The sequence below is a fragment of the Cynoglossus semilaevis genome, chromosome 1, assembly GCF_000523025.1.
Source record: "Cynoglossus semilaevis isolate Cse_v1.0 chromosome 1, Cse_v1.0, whole genome shotgun sequence".
Lineage (NCBI taxonomy): Eukaryota > Metazoa > Chordata > Actinopteri > Pleuronectiformes > Cynoglossidae > Cynoglossus > Cynoglossus semilaevis.
In genome coordinates, this window is record NC_024307.1 from 18,983,564 (window position 1) to 19,003,808 (window position 20,245).

The window sequence follows — 20,245 nt, forward strand, 5'->3', positions numbered from 1 at the left end:
AGTCTTCAGTGCAGCTCTGTCTATAAAGATCCACATATTGAAATGAAATATTATTGCCTGACTCGTAATCATCTGTGAAACATCCACGTGTCATTGGTTACAATCATTGTAGCTGACCACCAACACTTCCAGGTTGGTTCTTCAAATCCATTGTAAGAGCAGCACATTCATTTAGAGACAACAAAAGTCATGACTTCCCGACAACAAGACCACTGCTGGGATGACTGGCAGCCGCAAAACCTTCAGATTCTGTGCCTTACATTTTCACTGGTGGGAAATCTCCCTGTGTTTTCAGCACAAACAAAGCTGAGCTGTCAGATTTTCCCACAGTGAGGAGAAGAAAAAGGTAAATATGAAGAAATCTTCTTTCTTTACTACAGATGTCACTGATGATATGAGGGTTGGATCAAAATGAGACATTTTAATTAACTTTTTTTTAAAAATGTGTTAACTACTTGCACAGACACTTTCACAGCCTCCCAGCTGTGGTCTCACTGTCACTGGAGATCATATAAAAACCACCTCTAAACAAGTAAAAAACATTGCACATTAAGCCTTAAAAATAGTCCATGACGGCATTAGTAATAAATAGTAATCTCCATTAATAAAGTTCATCTCCAAAGTGACTAAAACACTGAACAGTTCATAAGCATATTGCTTAATTATTACATTCACAAATTCAAATTTAAATGATAAATATTGTATTTGAATTAAAAGATATTACTAACCCTTTAAAATATTTGATCGTCTGCACATTCAGTGTTCCACACAGACAACGAAGCACACTGTTAAAGTCAGATCTGCTTATAAAATAGAATATATACAGTAAAGGTCATCTCGATGTACACACGTGACACAGAGAGTCTCTGAACGGGGTGTTAATCATTGAAAAGAGGTAAAACAGTGAGTTTCATAAGATTCTTTGTATATATGTTAATACCCTGCTCTGTACATGTATTTATTATTTTTATTTGAATGGAGAATACGTTAAAGGTGTAAAATACATCAACCCTTTTAAAGGCTCTCAGGAGTCTGAGACCTGAAGGTTCCGTTTAGCCTGAGCCTCAAACCGTTTCAAGTTAAATCAAGTTTTACACAACAACCTGCAGTACTTAAAAAAAAAAAAAACCCTAGTCTTTTTAGTAAAGATTTTAAAAATAACACACAACTGTAAAGCAAGGTTGTGATTGATCAGAACCAACGGATCACATACTAGTGATAATATCACACAGTGCAGTAAATAAGTCACAGTAAGTTGATGTTAGATTTTCAGAGTGAAATATCAGCTGTCGTTGAACACGTTGTCTCGTGGTCTGTTCTGTGTTATGGTTTTTTTTTTTCACTATTACAATAACAAATATTCTCAGTGGCCACTTCATTATGTACTGGAGTCTGCCTGCTTGTTAGTGACTTTGTCTAATCAGCCCAATCACCCGGCAGTGACCTCATCAATTTAGATACAAACTATACACCAACAGCTGCTGATCTTCAGACTTGGTAAAAATAAGATTCAAACGATTTTAAACGTTGCATGGTCTCTTGTACAAGATGCATATTTTTTTTGTCAGCATGACTCCATGTAGGACTCACACACGTGCAATACACAGCTTTCCTGAGTATTGTTGTGCAGCACGTCCAAACCCCTTCCTGACCAAACTGTATCTATCTTCAGGGAGTTCATTTCAAGCAGAGACAGAAAAATTCACTGCACTTTCATTTTCTCCACAGATCCAGGTCTTAGAAACAGAGAGCTCAGGATGGTAACACTGTTAAACCACCAACTGGCCTTTAAGCTGTAGTGATTATTGGATAAAGATATATTTAGAAAAAACAGGGCTCTTGAATTTAACTTGCAAATCATAATAAAGATGAATCAGATTAAACTTTTTTTATCATGTTATATCACAGTCAGAACGACTGTTTCAGGGGGTTCAGCGTAAGCCGTCTTTCGTGTTGACAAAGTGTTCATCCGTTCCGCTCGTCTAGTTCCAGTGCAAGATTTTTTTTTAACGCTGTACGTTGGAATGATGGAACAAGACTTTCTTCATACATTTATGGGAGAAACGCCATAGGTTGAGGATGTTGTGAACTGTTTACCCGCCTTAATTCCACTATCCCTCGACTTATTGTTTTTCGAATAGACGGTCAACACAGACATTACCATTTACTGACACTGAACACTGACACAGCTGAAAATACCACCTTCACACCCAGCGTGTGTGTCGGACACCTGGCTTGTGTCACACCAGGCTCACTGAACACAGGACATGAAGTAAACCTACATCTGAAAAACTGACTGACACAAATGTCTCATGAGGGATTGAAGACTGATTAATATTGCTGAGAACAAAGGCTTCACTGAAATTTTGAAAGAAACACATTGTACAAACCACTGTGTCGATGACATTTAGCTAAAAGCTCAAATTAATGTTTCTTGAAGCTTTACCATATTAATGAATTCATCATTTAAATTAGTCATGAATAGAAACAGATGAGAAACCCATACACCTGGTGTCTTTCTGTTCCAGAATTAGATGAGTTTTTTGGGTCATATATAGGTATGTTGAATTTGTATTTTAAGCTGGTCATTTAAATTGAGCTTTTTTCTTAAATCGTGGCCTTGTCCTTTATTTTTACAGTACAGGACATCTGGAAGATTGTTGACTATTTTCAGACATAGACCAAAGGGACACTGGATGAGGGTCATAGACAAAAAAGAAAACAATATGTTAATATGACACTGCTGTTTGTGGACCTCTGCAGATGGGTACATTAAGAACGTGGTGAAGAATGTGCATCAAACACTGTCAATGTGGACCAAACTCTCCGAGAATTAAAGTGATTTTTGTTGTTGAATTAAATTTTAAGGCAACTCTTAAAGTAAAACTACGACTACACGAGCAGGTAGTACTGTAAGCTAGATGTACCCAATGAAGTGGCCGGTAAACGTACATAATAACAACCTTTTTGATACTTTATATTTGGATTTATATTGTGTATTACATGTTTCCATTAAAAATAAATAATTCATGAAGTTTTTGTTTCTTTTAAGAAAAATTTACAAATAACTTAATCAAGTTTTTAAAACCAGAGAGTGCAAAAGACCACAAGTTTTCTGTCCAAAACATTTTTTTCCCCTTTTTAGAGAACAGATTTCATTTTACCTTACTGAAACTTAATCAGCTTTACGATATGTTGAACATTGTCGTCATGAGTCAGCCAGAGGATGAGGACGATGATGGCGACGATGATGAAGATGAGGAGGGTGAATGACGGGATCGGGGCATCTCGTCTCCACCCATTTCGTTGAACCTTCCATATGATGATGACGGTGTGAATTCCTTCTCTTTCTCCTTCCTGCTCCCTGTACACACTGACCGCTGGGCAGGCTTAAACTGCCACGTCACTTTCTTTGTTGTGGTTGATGGCTCTGCTGCTGATGACAGCTTTACTTGTGTAGTAGTAGGTTGTGTTGCCATGGCATCGTCTGGTGTGGCTGCCATACAGGTTGTTACCTTGGTAACTGTTCTTGCTCTGCTATCATTGTTTCGGTCCTGTTGTGTGAAGAGCTCAGTGGGCACTTCTGCTTCCGTCACTTCTCCATACATGTCCCAGTCGGGTTCCGCAGGGTCCCGCTGTGGTTGGGATACTGCAGCTGATTTGATACCCGAGAGCCTGGAGCAGCGACTGGGATCGGAATCAGACAGATCTGAGTCCCAGTCACTGTCACAACCAAGCACTGAAACATCCACTGGGCCAGAACCTGAACTCTCTGAGTCCGAGTCCCTGGAATAACAAAACACATTTAATAAATATAAATATTCTTTGACTTGAATCAGCAAGTGAAGTCCACGAATGTTTTGATCACTATACAAAGTGTGTGCGTAGTGAACTACAGACACCCACAAAAACAACACAACAAATGATATTATTGTGGAATAAATTGACTGTAAGGAGACACTGTGAAAGAAGTTCTTAAAGCTGTGGCCCATAAACTAACTTGTACCAACTATAGTCCTAGGAGATTCAATCCCAGGTGGAGCATGCTAAGATCAACAATTCACACTTCACTCTTATATTTCTATCCTCTGACTATTTGTGACTACCTCATGTATTTACACTATGTGAATGTACTGTTTACTATGTATAACTGAATATAATTTCCTTAAATAACGACATAAATCTGTTTGTTACAAAATGGCTGACTACAGAGTAAAGAAAAACAAGGTGGTATTGTCTGTACCGTCAAATTTATCCAAAAAGAAAAATTAAACCGCATAATAATCAGTGCTAATGCTTCAGAGATGGCTAAAACAAATTAACATGTGGCAGTACGTGTCAAAATGTTTGGGGTGCACAGTAATTACAATTAAAGGCACCGATACCTGTAAAGTATGACATAATTCCGTCCCGATATTTAAGTCCCGATAATATATGATATATATTTTCGTCAGCACCGCAGTGTGGGTTACTTTTTAATCAGGCGCTGCAGGCGCTCCCAATTATAATAAAAACACCTGAAGGGCCTGCAGTGAATGCTGCGTTCATATAGCTTCGCTATAATCGGAAAAACAACAGTATCCTTGAAAAACGTTTAAATTTACACTTGACTTGATATGAACGTCTTAATCAAAGTATTTTATCCATAACCCAGTATAAACCATGGGAAAACGAACGACGTGCGTCATACAATTATAAACAGAGAACGTTGCGGCAGTAGTGTGGGACTTTTCCAGCGTCAAAAGAAGACAGTTCGCTGTCCACAGGGAGGAAAAAGCTCATACCGTACTTTTTAAAAACTGTGTTTGTAATTATTATTTTTATTATTATTTATATATTTTTAATTTGTATTAAATTCTGATGCAAAGTATTAATTTGTATTAAATTCTTATGCAAAGTATTTCAGCAGGCATCGAATGGCATCTAGAGGCCATTATTTTTACAGGCATTGAATGGCATCTAGAGGCCATTATTTTTATATTAGTAAGTATTGTGCCTTATTTCAATAGATTCAAATATGAAATAGTTGCTGATAGTTTTTCATTTGAAAAAAAAAGTCTGCTAAAAAGATTTAAAACTGGTTTAAAACTTGGAGGTGCATATGCAGTTCAGAACTTTTGTTGCAGAGCTTCCTGCAGTATATCAAGTATCTCAAAAGGTGTAAAAAACATACTTATGTGCATCCTTTAATCATTGAAAAGGACCTTGTCCTTGTTCTCTCTGTTGTTCCATATAATGACCTTTTTTCAATACAGCACAGACAAACTGACAAGCTCAGCTTGTCATTGCCCAGATGTGTAGTTTATTAAAGTAGGTCAACAATGTTAGCAGTTTGGAGGTATTTTAACGTCACGGACAAAGACAGAAGAATGACTCACTGTAAGACTTGTTCTGTTACAGTACGAGTAATTTAACAAAACACCTGCCATTGTGCTGAATATGGTGATATCTCTAATGACGTTAGAGTGACGTTGTGTAGGAGCAAGCTGTGTTAAGGTTGCACCTACAATCTGTGGTGATGTTTACACAGCTGCGACAGGACTACAGATCCCAGAGCAATAGTGCCGATTCGGCCTTTGATTTAGACCCAGAGTGCCCAACAAGTACATTGGGATATGGTAGAACATGAGCAATTAAAATTAAAAAATAAAATATAAATATAGGGCTAGTATATATAGGCATAGTGACCATATACTGTAAGAATTGAATCATATTGTATCTTAAAGCTACAAGCATCTAATCAGTACCCCAACAGATAATGTATAAATAAAGTATGTTCAGTTTATATGTTCTAATTCTGCATCTCTATATGGAGCAGGGTGAGACATTGTGGTCAGCCTCATCTCTCTGTAACCTTTTACCCCAGTCACCGCTGCTCAACACCGCACAATAACAAAAATGGCAGCCACCAGGCTACTTCTGACCATGCTAGAGATGCTAATTATTGATACAGCTAATTATTCCTCTTTTGCACCATGCTCCATCCATCTTGTTTTTCTGGTGTTCTTAGGTTAATGTAGGGGCGACACAGTGCCACATACAGGTCTGCCGTATGTACTACATGAACCAGGGTCACCAGGTCAATGTGAACAGTACAAGACTGCTCTGCATCAAGAGGCTCTGTAGTCGCATTGCAGCCGTGTAAAAATAGCCCCTTGTCCCCCATTTTTATTGCAGAGCTAATATCAGATGGTCAAAAAAGGTCAAAAAAACAAACTTGTATGGGTCAAGTTAACTTTTTGTAACTTTACTGTCATACCTATCTTGTTTTTTAACTTTTTAACTTTTTTTTGTAACTTTACTGTCATACCTATCTTTGTTCCTGTATCACCCAAAAGGATTTTACGTCGAATTTAAAAAGAAGACGGTTTAAGTTCAACTGCCACTTTCTCCTTTTTGTAACAGGTTCACACTTGAACTTACTTCTCATATTTGTAAAATGAAGATGAAATGATGAAAACTATACTAAAACAAAATAAATTGTAAAACAATGTTATTGTATTTGATCAAACAAAACTGCTCATACCTGCCACTGTATGGTGTAGTTCCTTGAGGACCCAGTAGGAGGCAGGCTGGAGCAGCCAGGTAGACAAAACTGTCTGTGCACAAAAAATCCCCTTCCTCTGGTTTCTGTGGGGTGAGATGAGCCAGCTTGGCAGCCTTGTCTACAGTCGTGGGGTCCAGCTGTGTCGTCACGCTGCCCACATGTGGCTTTGTTTCATCCAGTCTCGTGTGTATTGTGCCTGCTTTAGTGTTACGGTGGCCAAACTCTGTCACTGCACCTTGGGAGTCAGGTCCCGCAGAAACAGCCAAGTATACAAAGCTGTCTGATTGGACAAAAGGATCAATGTCACCACAGTCCAGTCCTGATGATCTGATTGGCTTCTGCTTAAGATCTAACAGCTGTTTGGCCGACTCCTCTAGGGGAGACAGCATCAGAGAGGATTCATCTTCTTTAAGGGCCACCCTTTTCCTGGGAGATGTTTTTTTACGTTGTTGCACACTCAGAGAGCGGCAGCCTCCAAAGTCTGTAAGGCTGACCGAGGACTTAGTGATTGAAACGATCCCTATCTTACCATCTGTCCTTCCATCTGTGGTATCCTCTCTCTCATCATCCCTATCCGTCGTCCCACACTCTGTTTGCTCTCTTTCAACAAATCCAGTGTCATCATTTGGGGACGTGTTGAGGAGAGAGGGGTAGCACCACTGCAGCTCTGCACTCTCCTCTCTCCCCCATTCCTTGAGTCCTCCCTCAGCCCCATCTTTCTCCAGTGATGTGCTGCTGCCTAGGTCTGAACCACTGACTGGCTGGTCACTGTCGGAGCCTGCATCCTCCTGACTCTGATTGGACAAGGACAGGAAGATGCCGCTGGAGTCAGACTCCAGTGTTATGTTGGAGTCTGGAGAGCTGTCCTCCTTAGTAGAGCTGGGAAAAGGACAAAAATAGAAAAAAGATGTTAACATTCTTGGGTGAAGGTAATTTCCTGTAACTCTGACAACTCTTTTGATTGGATATTTAAAGTGTTTGTTTATTGTAACTTAATTTGTGATCAGAGCTTTGTGTTTGTATCTCAGATCAGTACAGTCACTTGTTATTCTAACATGAATACTTGTATGGATGGCATTGTACGTGTCAAGGATCCACATTATTAAAAAATGTCTATAAATAGACAAATAATCCATCAAGTGTTTTGAATATTTTGAATATGTGACTTTCTAAGAATAAAGAAAATTTATTTTAGTTTTGAAAAATGATAATATACACAAATAGACATATAGTAAATATAGTTTAGTAGTACAGTAAATATATATATATATACACACGCATACATATATATGTATATATATATAATACAGGTACTGACACTAATGGTAAAATATTTGAGTGTTATTCAAAAATCAATACAGGTACTGACACTAATAGTAAAATATTTGAGTGTTATTCAAAAATGTCGCATTTGATATAAACAATAAAGTCACACAGATGTGTGCACCGAGCCCAAAGCCAATCAGGACTGGGCTGTAGCGTCATTGATTCTTTTGTCCAATCAGACACTGTTTCTGAGTGACCTGACTCCCAGGGTAAAGTGTATGCAGTGACAGAACTTAGCCCAGATGGCATTAAACCAGACATGACATGATGAAGCGATGCCACATCTGGGCAGCATGACAACACATCTGGACCCTGTTGGACTGCCAAGCTGGCTCACCTCACCACACAAAAGCCATTCACACTGACGCTCATAGTTATGGTCAATTTAGACTAAAACATGACCTAGACACACACATGAAAACATGCAAATGCTGAAATACAGAAAGACTAAGGATCAGGACACCACGTGTCACCTTGGTTGTAAAGATTGTAAAAATGACTGTTGACATGCCAACAAGCAGACACATGCACAGAACCAGTAAATATAAATGTATGATAGAACCCCTGGTTTATATAGTTGACATTTTGTTGTCTTAAATTACCTTGTGCCATAATTGGACGTCCCTGTGCCCTGGCTTGACCAGTCAGGTGAGGTTCTCTCAATCTTGGTAGATGGTGAGGTCATAGCAGTGAGTTCCAGACTGACCTGGGATCGACTTCCCACTCCTGGAATATCAAAATAGAGAATGAATATCATAATTCATTATCCATCCGTACGTACTATACAAACAACAGTGATAGAAATAATGGCAGTGATGTGAAATGTGAAATGACTACAGCATTCAAGTCTTTATAAACTGTATTAGTACCTTCTTTTAATCCATTAAATGGTTTTTTGCAGATTTTGCCGAATATTTTTTGAAGGTGAAATAATGAAAATGACTCCTTGATATTGAGGGTTGCAGAGCACTTGCATGGAGTATGTCACACTAGGTTATTGTAGTAGATAAACTGTTATAATATAGATAACAGTCAGTGTTAAGACACAAAGGTCTTTATCATTCCGATGCTACTACTTTTCACAGCGGAATTAATAGTCATGTGGAGATCATATGGAAAGACAGGAATCTGGGACAGAGGCCAGACTCAGCTTGTATGAGTGACCTAGAAATCCGTGCTCCCCATTTTGTGCACCCACAACCCATTAAGGAAACTACTTCAGGGTAGTACACTGCCACCTGGCAGCCCACACCAGGGCAGCAGGCTGTGGAGGAGGTGGAGCAACTGTTAATTGTTGGAAGCTTTAATTTACCAGGGCTACAAGTAATGATTTAAAGCAGTACCACCATGATGAGCAACATTAGAATACAGCAGCAGAGGCCTTCACTGTTAGCTTCCACCACAGGAGAGAGGTTTAGAAAGAGGTTTATGTTTAAATGTTGTATTCATTGTGCATGGTATGTTTCAGATTTATTCAATTGAAAATGTAAATGTGAAAATATGAATTTTCCCCGCGTACCACTAGAGAGTGATCGTACCACAGTTTGAGAACCACTGATTAAAAGGATCTCACAACCACGCCTTACAAAAATGACTACTGTAGATTACTGTCAAGAAATACAACCACCCCTTACAAAACTGACTACTGTAGATTACTGTCAAGAAATAGCTGCTAACTTAGTTAGCAGATTTTGTCTTGAATTAATTGACTAATCCATTGAGTCTTATAGTTTAAAAACAAACAGGCAGGAAGAAGTTTACAACATGTCCCTGTTTAAACTAGCTACATAGTGTTTCAGACATTTTGATGGTAAAAAAGAAAGAAAGAAAGAAAGAAGGAAAGAAAGAAAGAACAGAAAAGAAAAGAAAAGAAAAGAAAAGAAAAAAGAAAAAAATGGTAGGTTTAAAATAAAAATGACCAACAGACCTGTCAAGATGGCAGAAAAGAATGACCAACAGACCTGTCAAGATGGCAGCTTTCTCTCTCTGCGGCCCAGGATGTGTTTGGTAGATGTCAGCTCGTTCCCTCTTTGGATCCAACAGTGTTTTGTGTAAATCCTGATTGTCCCTGAGGGGCTGGGACAGATCTAAGTGCTCCAGGTCAGAGTCCAGCTCTCTTGCTCTTCTTTCTAATTCTGTAAGGCTCAGCTCAGAAGCAGCTGAGGATGGAGGGTGTGATCCTCCAAAGCCAACAGGAGGCCGCAAAAGAGGCCAGCGCTGCAGAGAGCCTGAACAAGAATCAGTATCTCCTTCATCCCTTTGGCCTCCTTTCTGCCAGCCCTCATCCCAGAGTGTGTTGACCATCTCAAGGACAGAATCCCAACTCTCCATCCCTGCCTGATCCCCCATACGGCCTACTTCTCTTCCCTCCTCTTCACATCCGTCTCTCTGTAATGCCACCAGCACCAGCTGTTGTTCATGTCTCTCCAGTGTCGCATCTTCGATCTCCTCGCTTGTACTGTCTAACTTCTCTGACATTACTTCATCATTTCCTTTCAAACCTTTAGGTGTTTTGTCATTTGATTTAAATATTTCTTCATTTTCTTGGCTGGTTTTCTCTAGTAGCTCCTCACAGACTAGAATATTCTCTATATTCTCAACCACAAAGTGCTGTATTTTGTCCCTCTCCTCTACCTTCTGGTTTTCTTTGTCCTCCTCACCATTCTGCTCATTCCTTCTTGACTTCTTCCTCTGCTCTTCATTTTTCTCAGTGTTCTGTGGAGTTCTGGAATCTTCATGATCTCTGCAAACCCTCCAGTGCTCCAGATTCTGCTCCTTTAAGGAAGCCCTACCTACAAACCCAGCCGCCTGGGCTGACTCTGTGTTCGAGGGCTCTTTGAGTGAGCAGCGCCCCACGATACTAGAAGCAGTTTTTACGTCTGCTTGAGGATTTGGTGAGTGCCCTGCACGGATGAGAGATTGTGGCCGTCTTTTCTCTAACGCTGAAAGGACAGAGGGGAGCGGGGGAAGAACGGGTAGGTTGTGAAGAGCGCCACCTTGCCTTACAGTCCTCTTTCTGACCATGATCCGGCGAGGCCAGGTGGATTCAGTGCCTTCAAAAGGGCCTGGGGACTCCAGATCTCGTCTTATCTTTGGGCTGACCCCAGGTTGTAGGCCTGTTGCTGTGCCGGGTCGTGACCTAGAACACGACTTAGAGGATTTGGACTTGTGGGACTTTGAACTTTTCTTTGTATGGCTAGATTTTTTCTTAAGGCCATTTGAAGCCTTTTCATCAACTTGCTCTTTAGGGACAATTTCATTCACATCACTAGAAACAATCTTATCAGAAGCCTTAATGCACTGCTGAGATACAGCAACATTGTTAGTCTCTGTATTTTTACGGGTGTCGTTTTGAAAACCAGTATCTTTCTCTGCCTGAAATTCAGCTCCAACGCTGACATCTGTTTGACTCTTGTCACTTTCTTTGAACTCAGCTTCCAAATGAACCTCTTTATTATCTTTGGCTAAACTTCCATTGTTTCTTCCAGTCTGTGTTGAACTGCCTGGAGCTTCTAATCCTGCCCCAGTGATTGGCTTATTTCCTCTGTCAGCCTCAGTGTCATATTCCTTTCTAGCTCCTATACTGTGTCTCCTGTCTTTTAGAATTGGTGGAGTAGACTCAGTTATACATTCTTCTTTTGCCACATCCCCTTGACTTTTAGCTTCACTCGTTGCCTCTCCTCTCTTTACTTCATGTACAGATAGGACCATGTTACCTGGGTCTATGCCCGAGTGTACTTTTTCTCCACGATCCTGTCCCTCGGGCCTTGTTTTCACCTGGGGAGCAACTCTCGATTCAGACCCATTTTTAACACTAACCCTGGAGCCCCTATCATACTTGTTCCTGCTCTCGGCTCTGTGATGTGCTTGTAGCCCCGCTCTCATTTCAGCCTCTGACATGTGTGCAACACCACCTTCGCTCACTAACCTCGGCCCACACCCAGATTTGCTGTCAACTAACACCAATCCAACACTCCCATTATCGAACTTGGAAACCATTCCACCACCTGAACTTTCATGACCAACTTTTGACCCTGCTCTATTCCTACCCACGGCACAAGTTCCCATTCTGGGTGCAGCATTTGGGGAGGGGGAAGGTGACGGTTGGGGTAGCAAAAGGGGTGTTGTGTCCAAGCCCTGGTCTGGATCTAAAAACACAGAATCTCTGTCTGAATGCAGGGGAACAGGCCTGACATAACCAAAGGTACCAAAAAAAGTTTCCCTCCTCTCCCTTTCTCTAGCTCTCTCCCTCTCTAGTCTCCCTCTTTCCCGCTCTCTTTCCCACTCCCGCTGGGCCCATCCTCTCTCCATTTCTCTTTCTCTCTCCCTCTCCCACTCCCTTTCACGCTCACTTCGGCCCCATCCGCCTCCTTGATCCCTTAGGTCCTGTTCAAGGTCATGAGCGGACAACTGAACGAGCGGCGCTTGAAATGGTGATCGTCTGAGCTCGTGGGGTGGGGACAGCCGTAGACTCTGTGTTTGGGAGTAATGCCTCTGTTGAATGACATGTGGAGGAGAACAACGCAAACTTTGAGATTGACTGGGACGATGTTTGACAGGAGAGAAAAAAACAGGAGTGTGGTACCCTGAAGAAATTGGAGAGCCAGAAAAAGGGGAAATAAGGGGGGAGGTAAGAGAGGAGGTCTGACCTCCAGGTGGAGGGTAGTGCCCGGGGTTTAAGTATCCTCCCCCTCCTCTGTCCATCATTTCATTGTTACTAATCTCCATTCGCTTTAAGGGCTTTGGAGGCGTCATGACTTTCCAGGAGTGTCGTCCATCTCTGCTTTTGGTGCTGTCTCCATGGTGATGGTGATGATGGTGATGGTGGTTTTTCTTCGACAAGGAGGAAACTCCAGGTGCTGAGAAAGATGACACTGATGGAGAAGCTGATCTGGTGAAGTGATCTGGTGAGTGAAAACCGCTGCCATCAACATCCTGACCACCAAGTTTCAGTGAATCGTAAATGGCTCTTTCATCCAGTCGCCGAACAAATGATGGATTTGGTGTTAAAGAGCAGGGCTGAGAGTCAAACATCTCAACCGGGGACCTGCAAACTCGGAGGGAGCCACTTGCAGAGTAACTTAAGTTTCCTTCCATCCCACAATCTCGCCGCACTGACCCACCAGGGTGGTGATGACTGTCAATCTGTTGATTGATGCACATGGTATCATAGATCGAGCGCTGGGGAATGTAGCCGTCCCCATAGCCTCCTTCCATTCCTCCATCTCGCCTTCCCAGTCTCCCATCACCAACTCCATGTTTTTCCAGGCAGCAGGAGCTCTTCCTGAAACATCCAGGTCGGCTGAGAGGCTTTCCCATGCTTGGTTGAATGACTGATGGTGGGAGGGGTTGATGGGAGGCACGAGGGAAATTTGAGGTGTGAATTGTGAAGTTGTCAATTTTACTAATTTCAAGAAAATAGTCCAAAACTGGATACAATGACAGCTAATTATGTGAGGAACATGAAAAAACCAAATGGTTTATTGGAATTTTCACATCTATTTTTTCTACTCTAAATCTTATCTCCTCCGCTAATGAGATGTCAGTGCAATCCCTTAAATATCTCCATGACAGGAAAACAACTCTGTGAGCAGCATCATGTCCAGATTAAATCTAAAGATGAATCGACAGCCTTATTGTTTGCCTCCATCCTTCCCCACATGACTGCATTCACTTTGGTTGTTTATTGTTCTGACTCGTTTTGCAGCCAATTAGACATTTACAGTGATGCGTTTGTCAGTCACACCCAGATGATGAGAGAGAAAGAAATGAATGGGGAAGCAAGTTCAGTGATGGCTGTCCGCTGTCTGTGAAGAAAAGGCAAAAACAAAGATATTTTCTAAATAAGCGAAAGGAGTGAGAATTGGTACAGTTGCCATGTCAACAAAGAACATATTGAATAAACATGCAGTGATTGCTACTTTTCTGGCCAATTTCAATTGCGAATGTTTTGATAATTGTGACTTACAGTACTGAGTTTTGCCCATTCCAATTAGCCTTAGCTGACAGCATATCTAAAAAGCAACTTAATTATAGAAAGTTAATCGGTGTATCTTGAATAATGTTCTTTATTGGTCAACTATTTGTCAATTAACAAATCAACTGCTCTGTGTGAGAAGGTTTAAAAACACAAACTCAAAGACCCTTCAGCTAAAACAGGGGCTCTAACTGGCTAAGCCAGTACTTCTCAAATAGTGGGGCGGGCCCCCCTGGAGGGGCACGGTGAGGTGCCGGGGGGTCTGCGTGACTTCCAATGGAATATGGCACACTGGACATAAGTGTACCACTGCTGTAATGCTTGAATGATAACAAGCCTCCAGTCACTAGGTGGCAGCAACTCACTTTGTACAGATAAAAATATACGTCATCAGGCTCTCAATAGTATTTCAATTCATGGGGGTGTGGGTTTGGGGTGTGTGAAAACAATTCTGTCCCCATGGGGGGGCATGACATAAAATAATTGAGAACCACTGGGCTAAGCCAACACAGCATAATCCTACATAACACCACAGCCAAACACATGTGACCTTCAAAGATAGATAAGATAAGCTAACCTAACACCTAATATACAGAGTATATCACAATAACATGTGATTATGCTCCATTTAGAAAGGCCACAGTGACACAGATCCAAAAGGACAAAGCTTTTTTGGGTCAGTTTTCAAGATGTTATTGGAAACACTCAGCTCCTTGGATTTCTAGTCTGAAATTCCATCAGTTCAGTTCAGGGCCACGTAGAAAGACAAACTAGATGAAAACCAGTGGACCGTGAAAAACTTGAACACTACTATCAGCCAAACTAACAAATGAAAAGACAACACTATAGCTGTGAATATAAATGACATTTTCAGTAACCTTTAACTGCACCTTTTTTCTTTTGAGCTCTAAACACAGGGCTTTCTTTGCAAAGGTGGCCATCTTGTTTCGCCATTTTCCATGAGCTACCTGAATGCCGCTGTGGTTGCCCAACACTTGGGTAAAGAGTGGTGAGCAGACACAATTGGCTGGGATTTCAAAGCCACACACTTGAATGAGTGACAAAAACAGATGAGAAATTGTGACAATATACTCCCAAAACAGCATTTGAGAATTTCAAATTGTTTAAACAACAAATACTTGTCCAGCAGGTTGTTAGAGCATAAACCCTGAAACTTAGTCAGGTGCTTTAAGAGAAATCTGTAAAAACAATCCAGATCAATATCCCTACAATTATTTGCTATAGAAGGAAGAAAACACACGACGTCTACAGAGTGGTGAATACTAAACCTAGTGTCCAGTATCAGTATGTCCAAATTCTTTTGTTTTGTTTGCTGCATTGATGACGAAATCCTTGGTTTAGTTTCAGGCTCTTTAAATGAGTCGATTGTTACCTGACCTTCAAACTCTTTATCTCTATATCTTCCACTTTCCTCAACAGCCTTCTTACACACACACACACACACACACACACACGCACCATCTCTTTCATCACTGCTGCCACCTGCTCTAATTTACCCCGGTCCACAGAGACACCAGTTCCCTATCAACATGGTCACCATCATTTCAAAGCGTCAGATAATCCAGCTCGTCCCGTTCACTACTCTCCTGTTCATGTGTAGCCATCCTTAGCTTCAAATGTGAATCGTTGTTTCTTTTTCTTACCGGTATTCGTGCCCTTGCCGTTCCTTTCTGTATCCCTCTCTTTATCTCTGCTGCTTTTCTGACGCTCTGCCTGCCCCCCCCCCTCTCTCTCTCTCTCTCTCTTTCTCTCTCCCACCGCCTCTCCCTCCCTCTCTCTATCCTCTGAATCATGCCTTCTGTCAGAGCAACATTTTTTTGACAAGCGCTCTCTCTGCCAACCAACACACCAACGCGAGCCCTCCTCCTCTCCCTTTCACTCTCTCTTATTCTCTCTTCCTCTCATCAATATAACCTCTCTCTATCCATTCCTCCCTGTCTCCCTGATATTCTTTCTCTCCACTCTTTGACGCTCCACTCAGCTTGAAGGATTCAAGAGCTTTGGAGCGGCTAAGAGACCAACTTCTCTCCATCTGGCCTTTTTCCCTTTTCTCTACCAGAACATCTTTCATTGTTATAGCTGACTTACAGAATCCTCTCTCTGTGGTGCAGTTTTTCCTCTCCTCCTCTCAATCCTTTCTAGATTTAACTTGACCTGAGCCAGTTTCCCAGGGGAAATCACTATCGTCATACATCTTAGAAATTAGGGAAGTTGTCCGTCTGCCTTTCTATCTCCATCAATCATCCTTCCTAATCTCCTGTACAACACACAATATTTTATTTCCTTTCCTGACTTTCTCCGCGTTCCTCTCTTTCCATCTTTCTCTAGCCCTTTCAGTTTGCCCTCTACCTCCCACTCCTCGACACTGCGTTAATGCAACACGCATCATTGTGGAGGCGGCAGAGAGAGTGAGAGCCACAAATGATATTCACAGTACTGTAAAGTGCAGTTTGATAGTGTCGTCATCAGCAGCTCCAAGATCTGACCATTTACCACAAACATGGTTATTTTTATCATGAGGCGGCCAGTTCACAGCAGCAACAGTATGTAGACTATATGTCCTGTTGCCTCCTGGTGAGTTACACTGTGTTTTCAGTGGTAATTTAAAACACAAATCATGGAGTGGATTAAGACTCATCATGATCCTGTTGTGCATGGTTGTAAAGAGCTGTAGTATTTGTTGCATTACTGCAATACATTCTTGACAGTTGCAGTAATGAGTACGTTGAAAAGAAGGTGTAGCTTAGCATCAATATTTCTATGACAACTGTGCAAATGTATTCTCTGTGCAGCCTACAGGGAGATTTTTATAGAGTGTTTATATTTGTGTGCTGACAAGATTTCTGGAGAAGCTGAATTTACTTTTTCAGCAACCGCCCCCCCCACCAGACCCCTAGACTGACAGGTCTGTTGATCACAATTATAATTATCATTGACGTTTAGGAGCTCAGGCCACATGGTGGCTAATGTTGGTAGTACACTAACCTCTTCAGCAAGAAGATCACATGCAGGTTTGAACCCTGATTGATCTTTGTGTATGGAGTATTCTCTCTCTGTGTATGTGGGTTTCCTCTAGACCTCCTCCTTCCTCCCCAAATCAAAACATGCTCATCAGGGGACTAGGTTGGTCAGACACTCCATAGGCCAAAACGGTTGTTTGTCTCTATATGTGGCTCCGCCATGGACTGGTCAACTGTCCAGGACGTACATGTATATATATAGGGTGTATATGTTCCGTAATGTTTGGGTTAACACGCCTGCCTTGCCAACAGAAAGGAAAAGGTCCTGGGTTTGATTCCCAGAGGACCCACATAGGCCCAATGGCGCCTCCCATGGCAGCCTGTGTTGAATTGTTGCAAAGATTCACACTGTAAGTCCCATGATTACCATCATAAAAGACTATAATGTGAATAGCAACTCACAACATGAACAAGATTATTGTCCATAACATACGATGTGTTAACATATATATCATGCCAATATATCATTGTACCAAAGGGGAAAACTACATAAAGAAAGAGTAAAGATTTAAGTTCAAAATAAATTGTCCTCCTCTCAGTCTCAGTCTTCATATCTTGAACTATGCAGGGTGCAGCTTTATGTTCTATTCTAGTTATTTGGGGTTTTCATTTTTTTAATAAAAAACATTGGTTATCCCAAACTAGGCCAGTCAATTTTGTGTGTGTATTTATACATTTGTGTGGATGTGTGTCTTTGTAAAAAAAAGAAAGAAAAAAAAGAAAAAAAAACCCAACCAATAACAAAAAAAACAGATCTCTGTCACCAGGAAACGTATGAAAAAGAGTGAGTGAGAGTGTGTGTCATAAAGAGTGATTCTGCTGGGGAATCTGTGAGTGAGTTTGATTTTCTGTCCACTCTGCCTGCTGTGTCCACAGCAGACAAACGCTAGTGCAGCAGCTGGGGTAGCAGGGAGGCTCGCGGTAATTAACTTCCATTGTGTGTTTGTGTTTCTCTCCATTTAGGATTCAATTAAATGTCTGCTAACCAGCTTTGAGTTTGAAACTGCACCTATTTTCTATGTCATAGTTATTATATATCTGTTATTCCCAGGTCCAATGACACTGCAGTGCACTCTGGTTGTGTTTGTTTTTATAGCCATGGCCTCGCCCACCACACTGGAATGACCTGACAAAACACTGGGGTCAAACAAGCTTGTACAACCAGATATTAACACTGGGGTGAGCAGGCCTTTTCTGCCACAGCTCCCAGACTGTGGAACAAGTCTCTGCATAGACTTATTTATTTAAAATGTATTTTATCGTCCTACAATGTCGTTATCATATTAATATTGTGATTTTTTATTAAAAGACAACATTAAAAATATCACATTTGCATGTCAACACATGGAGTAATGAAAATTCTTTCAACTTACTTTATACCTATAACCAAAAAAAACATCATCCCCGAAATGACATGGAGCATAGAAAATAATTGTATTTTGTGCAGCGCTGTTATTCTAGTTATTGTGGTTTATGACATTTTCCCGCGACATCAGGATTTAATAGTAACTACAATAAAGCCAGTGCTCAGTACGATACGGGATATTTTGTTTTCAGATCATTTTCATCGACTTCCTGCACTTTCATTTCAGTTGTCAATGAGTTGTACCACATTGCCCTCTGGTGGTGGTTTATTTTCAAACGATGTCGATAGTATCATACTACGTCACATTTTGGCCGTTCAATTCGGAACACATGACCATGACTTTTGCGCAGGAAGTCGTCTTCGACCGCAGGTGTTTTTCTCGCTGTGCTTTAGGTCGTGTTACTTTTACTTTAAAATTTTTCCCACAATTTCTGTTAATTAATGTAATTTAAAAACATTGAGGCTCAGAAATAAATCTAGGCGCTTTGATAATTTGCCTCGTTTGATAATGCTGTGTAAAGATTGATACTGTCTGCAGAAACACCAAAGTAGAGTTATTTATTTTATTTTATAACTGTAAGTAGTTGTAGTTGTAGTTGTGCAAAACAATAAACAGATTTATCTTTAAAAAATATATGAAAAGTCTGGTTAAAAAAACAGTTCTAAAACATTTTAAATATTGTCTGGAATGAAACTTTGGAATGTGAACAGCTTCGACGAGCCTAGACAAGTTTTCTTAACACATCATTTGTCAGGTGTTCATGCGTATGTGTTTGATCAGGTTTTTCAACCTGTAAATCTAATAATACTAATAATAATTTTGAACAGGTTTTGATCTAGCTCCATCTGATTTTTCTATCAACAAAGTCCAGTCTAATCCGATCTATTCTAGTTATTAAATCACAAATGCAAATGTGGCAGCAGAAACAATGTCCAGTTACTGAGTCAAAGAAACCAGTGGATAACAGGTTCCTTCTTCTAAAGGCGGTCAAGTTGTACGCAGGATGCACTGCTGTTGTCATGACTGTTTTCATGTTGTAGGTTATTGTGTTGATTGTTTTTTCATTCACATTGAGGATAATAATAATAATAATAATAATAACAATAATAATAAAATAATAAAGAGAACTCCTTGTCACTGTGCCACAACTCACCACTACACACAACCAAATGTGTTTTTAATCCATCACCAAAGTTAAGAACCAGGGAGCAGTGAGTGGAGACGGAGCCATGACAGAGCACCTCAGTGGGAACTTGGGAGCTGGTGGACTCGAACCTGAAGACTTCCGGACCCAAGTCTGCTTCCTTAACCACTAAGCTAACACTGTATTATTATTAGTATTATTACTAATATTATTATTACTACTAATAATAATAATGTGATTGTTATTGTTGTTGTTGTGGGATCGAAGGAAAAATTGACATGGTGGCAACATAGGACAGTAGTTATTGAATAAAATATAATATGATAATATAAATAGCATTTGCACTCAAGTATTTATACATATCTTCTGGTATAAATACTACAGTACATGAAGGAATTAGAGCCCAACGGGATAGAAGTATAAAGAGTGAAATTCTGTCTATAATATATATATATATATATATATAGATATATATATATATATATATATATGTATGTATGTATATATAAAGACAGAATATGTCTATATATATATATTAGTTTTTTAATTATCAAAATTCCTTAAAATGTTCTCAAGAATGCACTTTTTGAACTGGAGCATTGTACTCTGCCCATGCTCCTCTGAATGTATTGCTTGTTGGTGTGAGCTAAATGCTCCAAAATGGAACCAGTCGAAGAAACTTGGTGATGAATAGTTAAGGATTTGCAATCACACTTTCTATTTTATTTTTTATTTTTTTTGGTCACAATTTTGGACCCCCCTTCAAATGTCAAGCTAAGGACACGGGATGTAACAGACGAAGGAATACGTAATAATCAGGAAGCAAAGAAACTAGCAGGGAAG

General features: G+C 40.5%; 1 protein-coding gene across 1 annotated transcript; it reads right to left on the reverse strand.

The window, feature by feature from the left end:
* On the reverse strand, positions 1 to 16,470 carry LOC103383726 (uncharacterized). Its single transcript, XM_008316992.3, has 5 exons — positions 15,515 to 16,470; positions 9,835 to 13,680; positions 8,476 to 8,599; positions 6,527 to 7,426; positions 1 to 3,786 (listed from the first exon to the last, which is right to left on the reverse strand). The coding sequence occupies exons 2-5, from the start codon at positions 13,190 to 13,192 to the stop codon at positions 3,216 to 3,218; spliced, it is 4,953 nt and encodes a 1,650-aa protein (XP_008315214.1). The 5' UTR covers positions 13,193 to 13,680; positions 15,515 to 16,470; the 3' UTR covers positions 1 to 3,215.
* Positions 16,471 to 20,245: the final 3,775 nt, after the last annotated feature.